The sequence below is a fragment of the Micromys minutus genome (assembly GCF_963924665.1).
Source record: "Micromys minutus genome assembly, chromosome: X".
Classification (NCBI taxonomy): Eukaryota; Metazoa; Chordata; class Mammalia; order Rodentia; family Muridae; genus Micromys; species Micromys minutus.
The window spans coordinates 125,763,026-125,779,686 of record NC_137970.1 but is presented as its reverse complement, the minus strand read 5'-3'; the positions used below and the strand labels follow the sequence as shown (position 1 = coordinate 125,779,686).

At 43.1% G+C, this 16,661-nt stretch overlaps 2 protein-coding genes across 2 annotated transcripts in view; one reads left to right on the top strand and one right to left on the bottom strand.

The window, feature by feature from the left end:
- On the top strand, positions 1–1,284 carry PNMA5 (PNMA family member 5; the record flags this gene model as incomplete). The annotated part of the gene is made up of 1 exon (XM_080910256.1): positions 1–1,284. One exon carries the CDS (start codon positions 1–3, stop codon positions 1,282–1,284), a length of 1,284 nt encoding a protein of 427 aa, XP_080766382.1.
- A 2,526-nt stretch (positions 1,285–3,810) lies between these two features.
- Positions 3,811–16,661, bottom strand: part of ZNF185 (zinc finger protein 185 with LIM domain) — a 39,604-nt gene continuing 26,753 nt past the window's right edge. Inside the window, exons 16-19 of the mRNA XM_080910999.1 lie at positions 15,972–16,043; positions 14,220–14,322; positions 6,507–6,605; positions 3,811–5,817 (exon numbers count right to left, since the gene is read on the bottom strand). Coding sequence (XP_080767125.1) covers positions 6,507–6,605; positions 14,220–14,322; positions 15,972–16,043 — 274 coding nt within the window. The 3' untranslated portion in view covers positions 3,811–5,817. The remainder of the gene's footprint in view (positions 5,818–6,506; positions 6,606–14,219; positions 14,323–15,971; positions 16,044–16,661) is intronic.

Here is a 16,661-nt window from a genome sequence, read left to right as displayed (position 1 = left end):
ATGGCTGTGGCTCTATTAGATGACTGGTGTAAGGGGATGGATCTGGACCCCAAGAAGGCTGTGCTCATTGTGGGCATCCCCATGCAGTGCACTGAGGCTGAGATAAAGGATGCTCTGAAAGAAGGCTTACCTCCTTTGTGTACACACAAGGTGATAGGCAGAATGTTCCGGAGGGAAGATGAGGCTAAGGCTGTATTAATTGAACTGACTGAAGTTGTGGATTATAATATGATGCCTACTCATATACCAGCAGAGGGTGGGGCCTGGGAAGTGGTTGTCAAACCCCGAAGCCCAGATGATGAGTTTATCAATAAGTTGATCTACTTTCTGAGAGAGGAAGGACGGAGAATGGTAGATGTGGCCAAAGTCCTGGGGTTTAGCACTGTCCCCACAGAGAGAATGGAGCTAAGGAATTTAGGCCAGGACAACCCAAAAGGCTTGAAGTCCCTGTGCAATAATAGCACATGTTACCGAAAACTGAAAGTGTTCTCTGGCAGTCCCTTTCCAGGCCCAGGAGAAGAAAGCTTTGAAACCTGGTTAGAGGAGGTCACTGAGCTGATGCAGTTCTGGCAGGTATCTGAGAAGGAGAAGAAGCAGCGCCTGCTAGAGAGCCTGCGTGGCTATGCCCTTTCAATCATGCAGGCACTGTGGGCTAGCAATGACTCCCTAACTGTGGAGCAGTGCTTGAAAGCCCTAAAGCACATCTTTGGGAATAAAGAGGACTATAAGGTCTTACAGTTCAGGTTCCTTCAGACTTCTCAGAAACCTGCAGAGAAAATATCTGACTACTTGCTACGCTTAGAGCCCCTGCTGCAGAAAGCAATTCAGCAGAGTCCACTGTCAACACACAGCACAGATTCAATTCGTCTCAAGCACATTTTATCTCAGGTCTCCATGACCACGGGCCTTCGGGACAAGCTGTCCCTCTTAGATCAGCAAGGGTGCCCACCCACTTTTCTGGAATTAATGAAACTTACTCGAGATGAGGAAGAGTGGGAAACTACCATGGTAGAGAAGGAGCAGAATCAGGCAGCAGATCAAGTTGTCACCCAGGCAGAGTGTTGTAGGGAGATCAGCACCCAGACTACAGGTGAAGAGATCACATCAGTGAAACGGAGGCGACTGCTATGGAGACAGGGTGCTGAGGAAGAGGGACACATGAGGGAATCAGGTTTCTGGGCTGAAAATGAAACTGATGAGGAGAAACCCTGTATTACAGTACAGGTATCGGGAAACGAGACAGGGGCTTGGGTTATGAGCCACCCCAACCCCAAGGAAATTTAGGCTCAGGACATCCAGGAATTCCTTCCTCTGGCAGGCAACAGAGATACTTTGACAAAATCATGGGGCAACCCAGACAAAGGGAAGGAGACATGGGTGTTGCAGAAGGGCAACAGAGCCAGGGTAAAGCACCCAACTACTTACTAGCTAGAAATGATTCCAACAAGCAAGAGTCAGTTCCACACAGCTCAGTGACTACCAAATGCCAGGCCCATGGAGAGTGTCAGAGGCAGAAATTGGGAGCTAATATAACCAGACTACAGGGTGATCCAGACTCCAGTTGGGATAATAGTTGGTCACAAAATGGAGAGGCTGGGTGCTCTGGGCTAAGGATGCCCACTGGCACTGAAGCAGCACAGGGCATAGAAGAGCCTGCCACAGGTTTGTCTTGGGTAGAGGATACCAATATCTGGGAGCAAGTGCAGCTAGGCAGGGAGGCAGTACCCAGGAGAGGAGGCCGCAGAATCCAGCCTGTCTTAAGGATCATCTACACTGCTCTAGGGGAGCCTCACGAGGGCAGCACCATTGAGTCCTTTCGTGAGTGAAATCCCCTCACCCCTGTGAAACCCCAGCTCTCTGGACCCAAGGGACTGGGGGAGGAGGGGAAAGTGCCAACACTAGACAGTTTCCTTCTTGGCACCCTGACAGGACACCTGTGCCTGAGAAGAGCCCTAGGCTGGGGCACATGGCACTATAGGCTTAATGCCCTCAGCTGGCCTGAGGGCCTGGGAGTGTGAAGGGCAGGCTTTGTGTGAACAAAGAGGAGGTGGAAGAGCAGGAGGAGGACTGTGGGGGGGGGGGCGTTGGGGAGGGGCGTAGTTTGTTCTGCTCTCTTTTGTCCAGGAGAATGCAGAGAGCAAGCAGAGAGAGCTGGGTGAGTCCAGCTCTGCCAAGGCTGGCCCCAAATCCTGCCGACCTGGGAGGGTGGCCTGGCTGCACTGGCGAGGGGCCATCCTCCATCTGCCACCCATACCAAATGGGTGGATGACACAGAAGAGGCCAGCCATCTCAAGGGTTCTGCCTACTGCCTGAGTGTTCCAACAGGGACGCCCCTTCCTCTTCTCCTTCCCCCCTCCCACTGCAGTCCAGAGACAGGCTGTTCTCTGCTCTGGAACCCCAGCCCCTTATCTGTTAACCTCATAGTGACCCAGCTGTCCAGTGAGTCCCCTCCCCCCTTTGTGCTTATCCACCATTGGTTGCTCCTGTACAAAGCCTTGAGTGAGGTGTGTGTTAACGGGGGCAACTGGAAGCTATGCTCCCACCAATTCTTTGTGCCTGGGCTGTGTATTCTGTAAATAACTACACTGTGGTAGGTGATCTCTTGTGATAGCAGAAGGCTCCTCCCTGTGTTTGCAGGACCTGTAGCTTCTAGTGACCACTCAGTGTTTCTCTTATGTTTTTAATACAAGTTTTGTTAAATAAATTTCAAGAATGTTCTGGCTTTGTTCTGCCTTTGCTGAGAATGAGTCGGAGGGCAGCAGTGGTGGTTGGGTTGACACTGGCATATATGCATGTAAGAGACCATGAGGGGCCCCAAGCCCTCCACATGTAGATGAAGAAAAGGGTGCAACCTGTGGTCAGTAGGCTGAAGACAGAGATCTCCATTCTAATGAGGTGCCTAGAGGTCTGGAGGGCTTAGCCAATAAGCTTTCCTTCTCAGACATTTCTCCCTTCTAAAAGTTTTTAATCTCAGGTGCGTCTTGAGAAGTGGGGTAGGGTTTTTACATGTCCACTTTCCACCACGGCCATAAATGATTTGGAAGCACAGACTGTCTCTTCATTGGGATTCGCAGTGGGGAGCCATGGAGAAGGCCTTCTATAGAGCCACAGTCTACTATCCTATAGAAGGCCTCTCTATAACCCCAGCTGTGACCACCACCAAGTCTAAGCCTGACAGCAGCTGTTAAGCCAAGAACTACCCCCCCCCCCCCGTGGAATCAGCCAGAACCCCCTTTTCTTTTGCTCTGGGCCACATCCAGTGTGTGGGCCCAGTTAATGTTCTCAGTTCTTCTGTGACTTCCAGCTGCACCTGACCTCTTCGAAGTCTGGGGGACCTTTGAGTCAGCTCTGGCTGTCCCCAGCCTCAGACTGCACTCACCACTACCACCCCTGCCTGGTAACAACACAGTCAAACTTCCCACTTCCCATGTCCCAGCTTCATGAGAGGCCGGATCCTGTGGAGGAGCAGACTTGGGCCCTACACATCATCTTGTTTTGTTTTAGACAGGCTCATTCTAAGTAACCAAAACAAAACAAGATAACAGTTCACTCCTTCAGTGTTCCAAGATTACATAAGAGATCTGGCCTGTCAGAGTGACCCATCTCCTTAGTGCTAGCTAGTGTTAAAGTCATGAGCTACCATCTCCAGTTTTGTTTTGTAGCAAGAATGGCATCTATCTGGTTAACCACATGCCTACAACTACCAAGTTATACTTAAGTGCACATATACACACATTTTAAAAGAAAATTATAATACTGGTATGTACTATCTTAACATTTATTATAATTTGTGTACATTAATGTGGATTAAGCAAGTATAATTAAAAACACCAAGCAATTAAAAGGAAGTAAATTAATGCAAAACCATTTCTCTTTGTTACCTGCAGAATTTTGTGTCTAAGACACAAAAGGGCTGTTTTGGATTCAAATGAATACTAACCTTACAAGCTGTCTTTGAGTATACTTCATATTTCTGAAACTACTTAAATGGCAGAGTACGCCTTTAAGGTAGGGAATCCATTGGATTTAGAGCCTCTTACTCCATCTATGAGGCCTGCACTGAAATGTCCAGGTAACTAAGGGGAGTGACTTAGCGTTCTCTTAGTAATTCATTTGGCACACATGTGTTATTGCCCACCATCTGCTAAATCTCATCCTAGAGCTGAACTTGAGAAAAACTAGTTCATGGTTAGTATTGGGGTGTAGAACAATGTACTCCTCCCCTTCTGAGTACATGTAACAGAATAAATAAATAGAATGTTCTTCTCTGATTGTGTAAAAGGAACAAGTCTGCACTCAAATGTGTTTAGGGTTCAAACTCTGGAGAAAGGGAAGAGCTATCTTATGAATAAACCCAACATGGAGGCCTCCACTTTGCATCCCCAAGTCTTGAGGATTATTTTTCCTTTCATGGAGCTTCCAATGCAATGCTGAGCCCAAAGGCAGCAGAGCGAGGTTGAATCAGCAGCACATTAGCAAACTTCAGGGAAGACCTGCCTCCGCTGTGCCGGGCATCAGCTGGTAGAGTACCTGGGGACCTAGAATTTGATGTACTTTGAGAGCCTACTGCACATTTCACCAGATAGGAAGCTTTTCCTTGAAAACTTGCATAAGCCAAATTTGTTCTTGGGTGTAAGCCTCTATTTGGAGGAGAGGGAAAGGAAGCAATTGAATTACCATAGTGTTTCAAGGAGGGACCCAAGAATCCCAGAGATGGAATTTCACACTCTTCAAAACTATTTCTAACACTATACTTCAGTGAAATATTTCACAGTAGCAAAGGGGCCCTTCAAACATATACTCAACACTAGGTTGATGCCACTACAGCCATTGCTTCTGGAGAAAGTATGGGCTCCAGAGAGAGACAACAGTGGTTCTACGGGGGTTTTCCCACTTCTCTGAGCATTACTTTCTTCATTTCTAAAATGAAGATGAGAATATTTTAGAGATTACTAATGAGATTAAAGCCAGTGCTTCATGGTAATGCTAGGTGTGTGGTGAAGTCTCAAGAAACCTTATCTGTTTTCTTTACCCTTTTAAGATCTACACACTTTAAAAGCATGTCAGAGGATAAAAGTATAGGAATACGAAGGGTAAAGATTATAACCAACTATGAAAATTCAAATGGACACAGATATCCCTTTGGTTAGAAGCCTCCTAATAAAGTGTCTTGTCAAATTTAAACCCGGGTAAACTTTCCAACATGTGTTGACATACCTGACTAGAAAAACTCAAATTAGAATGGGAGGGGGTAATTAAAATCTGCTACATAATTCGATCAAAAGCAACTATCTATTTCTAAAATAGTGAGAAATTTAAACACACACAGAGAGAGAGAGAGAGACAAAGTGTGAATAGACAAGCTAAACATTAGACTACTGCCAACCCTTAGTATTCAATGCCTGTAATTTCCCTATCAGGGATCGTCAAGAAATTTTTTTTGGGGGGGGTAACTTGGCCCCTTAGAAGCCTCAGAAAGTCTGCATACGCGGATACCCAGACTTGTACCCATGTCTGACACTAGGTCATCTGCACTCATTAGAAAGCCAACATGTCTTAGGGAAGTCAAAGTGGACTCATTCATTCTGGAAGCAAGGATCTCAAGCCTGAATTGAGATATTCCTAAGGTATAAAAGGCTACAAAAGTAATTATAACATCATTGCTATACAATCTTAGATGTATACTACTTCGGTAGAAGGTGGGCAGAAGTACAGTGGAACCATGGAGAATGTAAGGAGGGAGGAACCAACAATTTGGCTCAACTGGACAGCCAAATACAGCTGGGGATCATCAGCTTCTGTTCAGCCTGGAGGAACCTAAAAAGGAAATAAAGGTACCAATGAGACTTTAAGTAAGAATCCAATCCCTTACAGTCAGGGTCCCTTAGGATGGGTAACTAACTGTTGTCCATCACAAAAGCATTTCCTAGAGAGAAAGAATCCTTCAGGTAGCCAGAGAGGGAAAATATGCTGTGTTCAGGCACTTTGGATAATCCCACTGGCTACTGGCCCAGAGGGTGCTTTTAGTCAACACCTTGGTTTTTAAGCCCAAATCTAAAGCTATGCAAATAATGCTGGAAGATGGCATAGAGCCTGGCACTAGAATTTGAGAGCTGAAGTGAGGTTGAGATTTTACCATATACCAACTACATGTTTGTTCAGAACCATTCCCTTTCTACATCTTTATTTACTTGTCACAAAACAGCCCCAGGTGTTCCAGGGTTAACAGATTCAGCTGAGGTTCTAGATGGGAGAGGTATTTCTGAAAAGGAAGATACCATGACTCTAGCAACTTAGAAAGGGTCCCAGAGCTTGGGATGAGGGTGGAGATGGGTGCATACATTACTCAAGATCTCCAAGTGGCATAGTGCAAAGGACAAGGAGTTGAGATTCTCTACTTAGATGGCTGAAGTAAAACCCAGGTCCAAACCATGGCTAATTTTTGTCTTGTTCCTTTAGTTTAATGGGGCTCTTGGATGCTTATCCTATGAGCTTCCAGCACTCACCTAGAAGAGCTTCTCATAGCATTTCCCACAGTGGATGGTGTCATGGTGAATGAAGATCTGATCTAGGAGATCACCCATCGGTTTATTGCAAATCTCACACTAAAAAGGCAAAATGGAGGTCAGCACTCAAAGCAGGTACTGGCACATCCTGGACTTCCAAGGAGACAAGACATTGCAAACATAGATATTAAACATGATTTATAAAACAAGATAAACACACAATAAAAGACCAAAAGTAAGCTGGTAGAACTGGGGAGATGGTTGAGTCAATAAGGCACTTGCTGCAGATTTGATCTCCAGAGCTCATATAAAAGCCGGGTGCAGAGGCACAAACCTCTAATCCCACAGCCAGGATGGCAGGCATGGGATTTCTAGGGCTCTGAATACTCTTAAATAACAAAGAGCAAATGAGAAAGACATCCAGTGTTGCTATCTGGCTTCCTTACCTATAAGATTGGGAGAGGCTGGAGGATGTTTAAGGTCCAGAAGAAGGTGATAGTGTCCCACCAGCAGAGGAGGATATTTTAGTAGCCCAGTCCTTCCCATACACCTGTGTCCCTAGGAATGTCAGTGGCAGGACTTCCTAACCTGGCAGTTGAATTAAAGAGACCAAGAAGTGCCAGGTTTCCCAGAACTCTCAATGTCTCCAGCCTGAGGCAACCAAAGGTGCACAGGAAGGAGAGAACCGCGTTTAGACAGCCCCAAGTCCCATTGCTCATTCTTACCCTTCTCATGGCAATCTGGGTACTTCTACTTCTCAGCTTACTTCTGACAGAGTATTCTTCAATGTAGATCAATTATACTTCTATTTCCTACATAATGTTTCTATCCTTTTAGTTCATGTACACCAGACTGGAACATGGACTTAGAATGGTGCTGATACATTAAAGGGTCACTTCTGGGCAGAAAATGAACAAACAACATATATGAATAACCCTAACCAATATAATCACTTTTTGGGGGGCAGCAAAGAGCAGCTGGATAGTGCCAAGGATAAAACTTAGTGCCAACCCTGTTTAAACTGTAGGCAAGCAGGACACTGGAGAGCTGATTGCAATTGCTTTGCTCAGGTAAGGTCGGCTGGTTCCCCCACCTCCAAGTTCCTACTCCACAGCAAAGTTTGTCAGATCTTCTGGGCCTGGTGGTCGAAGACTGGCCCTGTCCTGGGAGGAGCCTAGGGTGATGACTGTCCAGGCAGCCAATAAGTCTCTGTCATTTTTTAATAGACTTAGGAGCTGCTTGGTCTATAGTTTGAGGTAAAATCCATCCTCTTTAGGGCTCCGATAATGCTGACACTAGGCTAGTGACACCTTTATCAGTTTAACAGCAGCAACTAAGGCCTCAGCTGCCTCCTTGGTTCTCTTCATGTGTAACATCAGCCTCAAACCTCACTTTCCTAGAGCTTCAACTAGGTCTAGACACAATTTACCTTATTACCAGACTCAAAAAGGAGATAAACTCACAAAAGAGATTTCAAAGTAACTTTTTACTATTCCTTTATTTAAAGAAACTCGCTTTACAATGAATGCTCTCAGTAATCAACCATCTGTGTCTTATGGTGAATGACTGAATAGAGAAATGGGTGTAAAGTTTATGTAAGGTCCTAGGATACAAAAGCTTAGGTTGGGAGGATCAAAGAAAATAGTTTGTGGTCTAAGAAGTTGTCTTAAAGGTGTATATGCATGTTATAAAGGGCTGGGATGTGAAAGCTTAAGTTGTGTTAAGAAAGTGAATTAAAGTATAAAAAGAATGAAAACTGTTTCAGATCCGTTCCTTCTATACTGTTGTTAAGACTTCAAAAGCTCAGAGGGTTTTTTATACATTAATCAATGAAGTTCTGATAAGCTATTAATCTAGTTTTGATAAAGCACTTCAAAATGTTACCATAGTCACAAGCTCAATATTTTAAATTTCCTTTAGTTGTCTTCTAAGAATAGACTTAAAAGTTTATACTTTTTTACTAAAAATGTCTGTCTAGTCTATATACACTTTGTCTTTTGGACAGAGGAAAAGGGCCCTGATTTCATGGTCTAAATTTGTACTGAAAGTCAAGATCAAGTGAGCTTTTGCCCTTCTGTTCCATGGGAGGTTTCTGTCCTCCCCAAACTTGCCTTAAGAAGTGTTCATGCTTTTATCCCAAAATGATATCCCAGGTTTCTATGACAGAAAGGTGTAAATTTACCTTTTCTCCAGCATGGATTTCAGTACAGACTGCAAGCAACGATAATACTAATATATATAAGACATCTCTTTTGTAAACTTTGGGGAATCACCTTATATCTACCTCTCTTAGATCAAATGGACTCCAGATAAATACTGTCAATCAACAGCCTGTTTCTGCATCTGCCTTTTCCACTTATTCCTGAGGATAAATTCGCCCTCATTTTTTTGTTCTTGAGACTTCCCTCCCTGTACTACCAGGACCTTGGGCCTGGAAGTTTCAAATGTATACCTAACAAAAAAAATTCTCCCTAAACTCCTTAGCTTTATCTTCTGCCCCTAATATGTATCTGTTCCAACCCCCTCACAGCTTTAGGTGTTCCCTCAAAGTATGCACCCAAGACAGTTTCAAAGCAGCTAGCCCCAGGTGGTCCAGCCTAACAGACTGCTTCAACTAAGCCTGCATTTTCCTAGTCCCAGACAGTCCTGTGGAGATCCTGGACATTGAGGGAAACAGCCTGCTCTTCCTGGACTCTGCCAGTATACCACCTTTCTTGGATCCTCAAAGATGTCAATACCTTCAGACAGCAGGAAGCAGTCCAAAGAGCACAGCACTCCCATTCCTGCCTCACCATCACCCCTTCCTGTTTCCTGACCTTTTATAATAAACAAAAGGGGGGAATGTTAGAAATCAGACACTCCCACAGCCCACCCTTCCTGCAGTGCCTGCAGATACCAGCCAGGTGCAGGTGCATTTCCACTGGTGCTACAAGTTGCATATTTTCCCTATGCAACACACATACTGTGGTGGTTTGAATATACTTGACTCAGGGAGTGAGTGGCACTATTAGGAGGTGCAGCCTTGGAACAGGTGTGGCCTTGTTGGAGGAATTCAGTTACTGTGGGGGTAGGTGGGCTTTGAGACTCCATTGGTCAAGCTCCTCCCAATGAGGGTACTCTTCTCCTGGCCGCCTTTGGATCAAGCTGTAAAACTCTTGGCTCCTCCAGTACTATGTCTGCCATGCTTTCTGTCCCGATGGACTGAATTTCTCAATCTGTAAGCCACTCCCCATTAAATGCATCTATTTCCTAACTTGTTCTTTTTCAGACTTTCCCATGGTAGCAAATAATATCACATCCTTTACCACAAGGCTTAGGCACAAAACCCTGGGACTTGCCAGCTGTGAGCAATCCAGTCACCATCTTACCATCTTCATTGTCAAACTCCTTGACTGGTGACCTGTCTCTCTAGAATGATTTGTGAATGATAACTCCTAGAATCTGATTGGCTGCTTAGAACATTAATGATGTGGAGAGGCTGGAATATTGAAGTCCAAAAACCCAATGATCTTGGGTTACCGTTGACCTACTAAACAGCAATTCCTTGATTCTTCTCATCCTCTCACTAAAAGACAAAGACCTCACATTTTAAATAAAAACCCTTCTGGAATCTAGCAAGTTATCCAACCAATAAAATGCTAAGTGTGTACTCAAGGTTTTCACCAATGTTATTAAAGTGTCTTGATTTATAGAATTCTTTGTTGTGAGAAAAATAAATGAGTATTTCAACCCCAGCTGGTTTTATGTTTGATTAATGTAGCAATTCATCTTACAAAAGTAAAAACAAAACAAAATCCTAACTGTAGGTAAGATTTCCTCTCAACTGAAGAAATTTATCATCTTAAATTGGTTTATTTTAAGCACTTAATTAAAAGCCATAGGTTATATATAGTATAATCAGAAACGGGCAATCTGTGCTTTAATTAAAATGTAAAATGGTCTGTAAGAAACTGATAAAATTAGTCATTTATAACAGTAAGTTATAAAACTTATATGTAAGGTCAACGACAGTAAAATTAATTTAAATTAATAAAAAATTGGAGGTTATATCAAAGTTACACATCCTTTCTGAGATAACTCTATGTTCATCTCTTCCTCTGACTTTGCCACTTCATTTTTATCCCCTAAAAATGAGATTCTATATCAAAGGGGAGGACAGTGGCCTGTATAAAAGTATTAAAAATTCCCATGTGTCACTGTTCTAGTTGTCATGTGAGAGCCTTATCTTTGGAAAGATCAAGTAAGAAATGAAAGAATCCAGAAAACACAATCTGTGTTTTAGGAGGCATAGAATGAAGAATATCTGTGAGACTTTAAAATCAAAGGAACACTGAGCCAAGAAAGGCATTAAATGGGGAAGAGAGCTTAAAGCTGTTAATATTTCTAGAGGGACCAATAAAAGCTAACTGATTCTTCTTTGCAATCTACAAACAAGGGTTTATTCAATGAAACCAACAATAAATAAAAATGACACAAGAAAAATGAACTACATTTGTATGTAGATCCCATTCATGAAAATCACTACCATAGAATGTTGTAAACTCTAATGGCAGGGCCATGCTTTAAACATGAGTGGGCTAAATCCAACTATAATACCATTTGCATCTTTGGCCAGAGTAAAGGAGAATTCATCTTCATGCTAGAACTTGGTAGGGAAGAGGAAAATGAAACTTTGTATAAGGAATTTTGGCTCCTAAGAAGGGGCATACACAATGACCAAACACAAGGCTTTCATTTTTCTGCTTTGGATCTGAGTGATCTGGGCCTTGGCCAAACTTAGGGTTTACAGTTCCATACAACTCAGGTTTGAAAGTGATGTTTCGAAGAACCTAGTTCAATTCTGTCATTTTGCAGGTGAGAATAGATGCTATGAGGTCACTTGTTTAAGGTTTCAAATTTAGTTATGTGAACTGATAAAAGTAGAAATGTATAAATATTCTCTTGTGTACTATGGTATTATGTACTGATAGATGCACCAGAATTTACATATATATGTCTGCAAATATATGTAAATGAATAAATATGTATGTAAATATATATTAAAAAGATGGTTAATCGATGTAAGTGTGGAATACATAGCTTAGCAACATGATAGTGAAGTTTCAGTTGCTTACCTCGTGTATGCTGGTTGGGAGTGGTGGCTCAATGTATCAGTACATCATAAGAGCATTGCTCCACATATTTGTAACCCAGGGTGGACATATGGCAATAAACCAATAATTTTGGATGTAAAAAAAAAATCCCATGTGTAAAGGTCACTTTTACTTGGAACACTAGACCTACACTTACCTGTCGTATTTTTCTTTTAATGTTCATAATTAAGATTGTACTGAAATATATTTATTATACAAGCCAGTTCTAAAATTTCTTTCAAAATAGATCCTAAAGCCACAAATCTCAGTTGGTTTGAGTTGAATTCCATAAGGCTTAGGGGACCACCTTAGAATGCTAAGTGTTAGGTATCAAGGAAATCCAGGATAAATGGATGAGATGCATAGAACATATTAAAACAGACATTACAGCCAGGCTCTCCCAGTACCTGTTAGAGAGTTCTGGTTCTTAGAAATTCTCAACTCTACCCCCTATGTAAAACTTCTCCAGGACCTGAGCTTTGCTGCCCTTCATCCAGCTCCTCTTTTTCTATAAATACAAAGCCCAGCCATTTTAGGTACATGCTGGTTCTCTTGGGTCCTGGTTATTCTCTTGGCCTCTTGGTCTACAGCTCTTTTTTTTTTAGCTCCCCCCACCCTGTCCTTCTGTTCCTCTCTTGAACCTCACTTGTCCTTCTCCTTTCATGGTTTAGTTGAGTCTTAACCCTTCCAAGGGACCTGGCCTCTCCAAACTAACCTGCTGATTTGACTTTCCTAAGGTATGTATCAATCATTTGCTTCTGCTGGCTTCTGCCCCCTATCAAATTATACTCCCAATTCCAGACTCCATTTCTTCAGACACATCGTCCCTCCACCTGCTCTAACCATTTGTCTCTCCTTGTCTACTCAGTAAGTTGTTCTCTGGCTCCTGCAGTTCGCTATACCTTCTGTGCACTCACCTCTTGAGCCTCCTATATCCTCCTGGGTTTCCTATCACCTGGGTAGTTCTTGATCTCTCCGATCTGCTGTGCCTATGTGGGAATCTCCTTACTAAAGATGCCTCCACTCTTTCCCCCAAATCCTCTCCCAGTCCACCTCTTCCACAGTTTTCCCTGCTGCCTTCTCTCTCTCTCTTCTTCTACTGGATAAATATCACCCCAGAGTTGCCTGCTTTGTCTACAATTACTATAAAAGTCACACCGGTGTGCTAGGATGCTCCTCTTGTCCTACTGGGCCCCCGTTGTGATTTGATACATTTCTCTCTGTATTGAAATTCTTCCACCATCTCACTTCCATGCTCTGTTCTCGTTCTCAGCTTCACTATCCTCCTGGGCCTTCCGCCCTCACAGACACCTGCTCTATCTCTCCTTATGCTCTTCTGCACCTTGTATGGCCCTTCCTCTCTTCTTCCCTGGACTCAGAGATGTTATTAAAACCTTGCTGTCCTACAAGAAACAGCTTGGCCTCAGTACAGATTAATCAATGGCCAAAGATTGGCAAGTCAGATTTTTCAACAACTTCTGCCACTGCGCAAATGATCCCAAAATCTTATGTCTAAACTTGTCCACAGGTATGTACATTGGTGCAACCAAGAACATTCCAATTGGATTTAAGGTCAGCTTCATGGAAGGGAATTCATATCCCAGACTTGTAAGCCCTAACAAAGGCAGTGGCTGGGGAGTGCACAGACCCTATTGTGGAAAATACTGCTATTGTTTTATTAAATAGGCATTTATTCATGGCTACAGGCTATGCTGCTGTTAACTTTCATCAAGGAAGCTTCTTTTTGCAGTGAAAGGTTACTGTAGACTTCTAACTAGTCACAGTGCTGACTGATGTGACAGTTGCTGAGGCGTGGTAGCACAGTGGAGGTCTAAGTGGGAGAAAATGATCACACATCTGTATCCAAGACCCAGGAAACATCTCAGAACAAATATAGGATTCAGAGAATGGCTAAATTGCTGCGGAACTCTGTCGTTCTGGCAAGACATGAGTGCTGCATCTTAAAACTCATAGCATTTGTGATTTCCTGTGTGAGGTCTTTATAAGACTGTAGTACTCACAGGGCAGCTTGTAGGGTCACTGGTACCTCAGAAGTTGTGTATGAGGCTTATTACTAGATGCAGGAGGCCTCACTCCACCCAGCCCTAAAGATATATAAGCAGCTAATGGTTGCTTTGGGGAGGGTACTTTTCTTTGGTGGTACAGCTATATAACAAATTAAGCATGCTGTAATTAACCCAAATTAAACTCATTGTTTCACCCGACTTGACTTGGGTAAAATTTCTTTTATCTGTTTTCAGTGCTCTTATGGGGTATAAGGACATATATTCACATGTCCCCTAGGAAAATTTAATCGAATATCCTCTCATTCTTGCCATCCTATTCATGCCAATTAGAATGAGTTGTATTTCTGTGTTGGGGCCTTTGCAATAACTGGGCCTCTATGAGAAACAGTCCTTTCCCCAAACCCCATTATTAGCCATGTGGAATTGTCAGCACTCCTCTCTTCAGCTCAAAGCCCTGCTGAGCCTCTCAGATTGTTCACAACTGAGAACAGAAAACCAGTCTCCTTTTGTACTTCAAATCTGTGCTCCTCAGAATACTCACACCGCTTTCTTACCTTAAAACAATATTCATGACAGCAGATGCCAAGATGTTCAAGGGTAATCTTTGGACAGTCTTGGATCTCACGGCTGCAGTAAGTACAGACCCCATCAGTTGGTCTAGGAAATGGAAACAAGCATTCAGGCTGGTCCCATACTTCTCATAAGATGCAGCAGATCTTCCAGGTTTCCCAGGATTACCAGCTTCCCCAAAGTGGTCTTTGTTGTAAAACTGGGAGCATAACCTGTGCCAAAGTGGTTCTGAAACTTGTCACAAATCTCCTAAACCAGTCTTGACAACCTCTTCTGCCTGGGACCATGGAGCTCACCCTTTCTTCTAGTTTCTATCAAGGCCACCCCATCTTTAGTTTGACGGTATAGCCTGCTCAGAACTCATGCTAAAGTCCTAGAAGATACTTACTTCTTGGTCAGTTATATCCTCTGTTCCAATATTCCTTTTATTTCTAAGAATAATCTCTGCTTCCCTACAATTTTCTTTTCTTCCCCCAATAGGTGGTGGTTTGAATGAAAATGTCCCCCACAGGCCCATAGGGACTGACACTATTAGGAGGCCTTGTTGGAGGAACTATGTCACTGGTGGTGGACTTTGAGATCTCAGATGCTTAAGCCACACCCAGTGTGTCAGTCTGCTGCTTGTGGATCCAGATGTAGAACTCTCAGCTACCTCTCCATGACCATGTCTCCCTGTATGCCACTATGATTCCTGCCATGATGACCATGGACTAAACTTCTAAATCATAAGCCAGCCCCAATTAAATGTCTTTTATAAGAGTTGCCTTGTCCATAGTGTCTCTTCATAGCAATGGACACCCTAACCATCCTGCTGGTGGCCTATAGGCTGACTCTTTGGATGTAAGAATTGCCTGAGAATTCTCTCCTTACTTCATCCCTGCTTAGGAGCATTATGACATGTTCTAAGACTTTTAAGAGTTAGGGCCTAGAAAGAGGTAAATAAGTCATTTTAGGTGCTTCTTTCTTTGTATGTTTCTTTTTGTATTGGGGCAAAGGAAGCACACTGTTAAGATTTGCTTCATCTTTCTCCCAAGTCTAGCTGAGGCTTCTGAATGTAAACCACAGTTAGTTAGATCTCATAATAAGTGAGAAGACATATATATGGCAAAGGAGAAATATCCATAACCTGTTAGTAGTCAAGCCTCAGGATTCATTTCTGGCTCTGCCAATAACTAGCTTCCTGTGATGTATTCCTCCTCTCCCTTTTCCTCACTGTAACCTGAGTAGATTCACTCTCAGATGCAGATTCTTTTCTTTCTTATTCCAAGAATTTAAAAATATCCCCTTTTTGTCCTTAAGGCCATCCTATCATTGCTGACATCTAGTGATCAGATCCATGACTCCATGTAACTGTCTTCTTGGTGATAAAACAAACAAACAAAACCATTTTTCTCTATACACCAATCTCTTGTGTAGTTGTTTCTTTCTTTTGGCATCTATTCAGGTGTGCAAGTTAGTCAAATGAATCAGATTGTATTCTGAAGAGTCTATTTTGCTGATAAGAGTCTCACTGGGCTCTCTTTCAGACCTTTTGTGTCTATTGTTCATCTTGGTTTACAGGCTTCAGTTGCTATAAATGTGATATCCCGATTGGGGTCGAACCACCTTATGCAGTCTCCCTTGTATGACAGAACTACAAACGGATCAAAAGCTTCCAAGCGGCATAGACCCATGTGGACATCTCAGTGCTCTCTCACCCACAGAACTGGAGGACCTCTGTCAAAAAGCAGACATACCTCTCAGAAGGTAGAGTGCCATCATGTGCGGGTTTCTTTGCCAGATCCAATGAGTTCTCAATGCTGCTGGTACTGCAAGAAGTGTAATGGAGAAGAGCCACATCATCATCATAGTCATACATAGAAGACACTTTTCTCATTAGCCACAATCAGAGATATAACTACACTGACAGTCATCATCATTGTGATGGGAAATGACGTTTGGTACAATAGGGACTTATACTAAGGAGGCACACTTTTCTTGGTGAGGAGTTCTTTCATGGTGAATGAAGAAGACACCCTGAGGTAAGGTTTTTGAGACTTATATACCATTGGGACCCTCAGTTCCTTTTACCAGCAGTAAAAGGTTAGATATGGATATCAATAAGAAACTAGACATACTGCCTACTTTTATGTGAACTTGACACAAGCAAGAGTAATTTGAGAGATGCGTCCATAAGATCAGCCTATAGAAAAGGCTGTAGAGTAGTTTCTTAATTGGTGATTGACATGGGAAGGCCCAGCCTATTTTGAGTGTGGCCACTCCTAGGCTGGTTGTCCTAGATTCTTTAAGAAAGTAGGCTGAACAAGCCACAAGAGCAAGTCAGAGAACAACACCCCTTCACGGCCTCTGCATCAGCTCCTGCCTCCAGATTCCTGCCCTGTTTAAGTGCCTGTGCTGACTTCCTTAGATGATGGACTATGATGTGG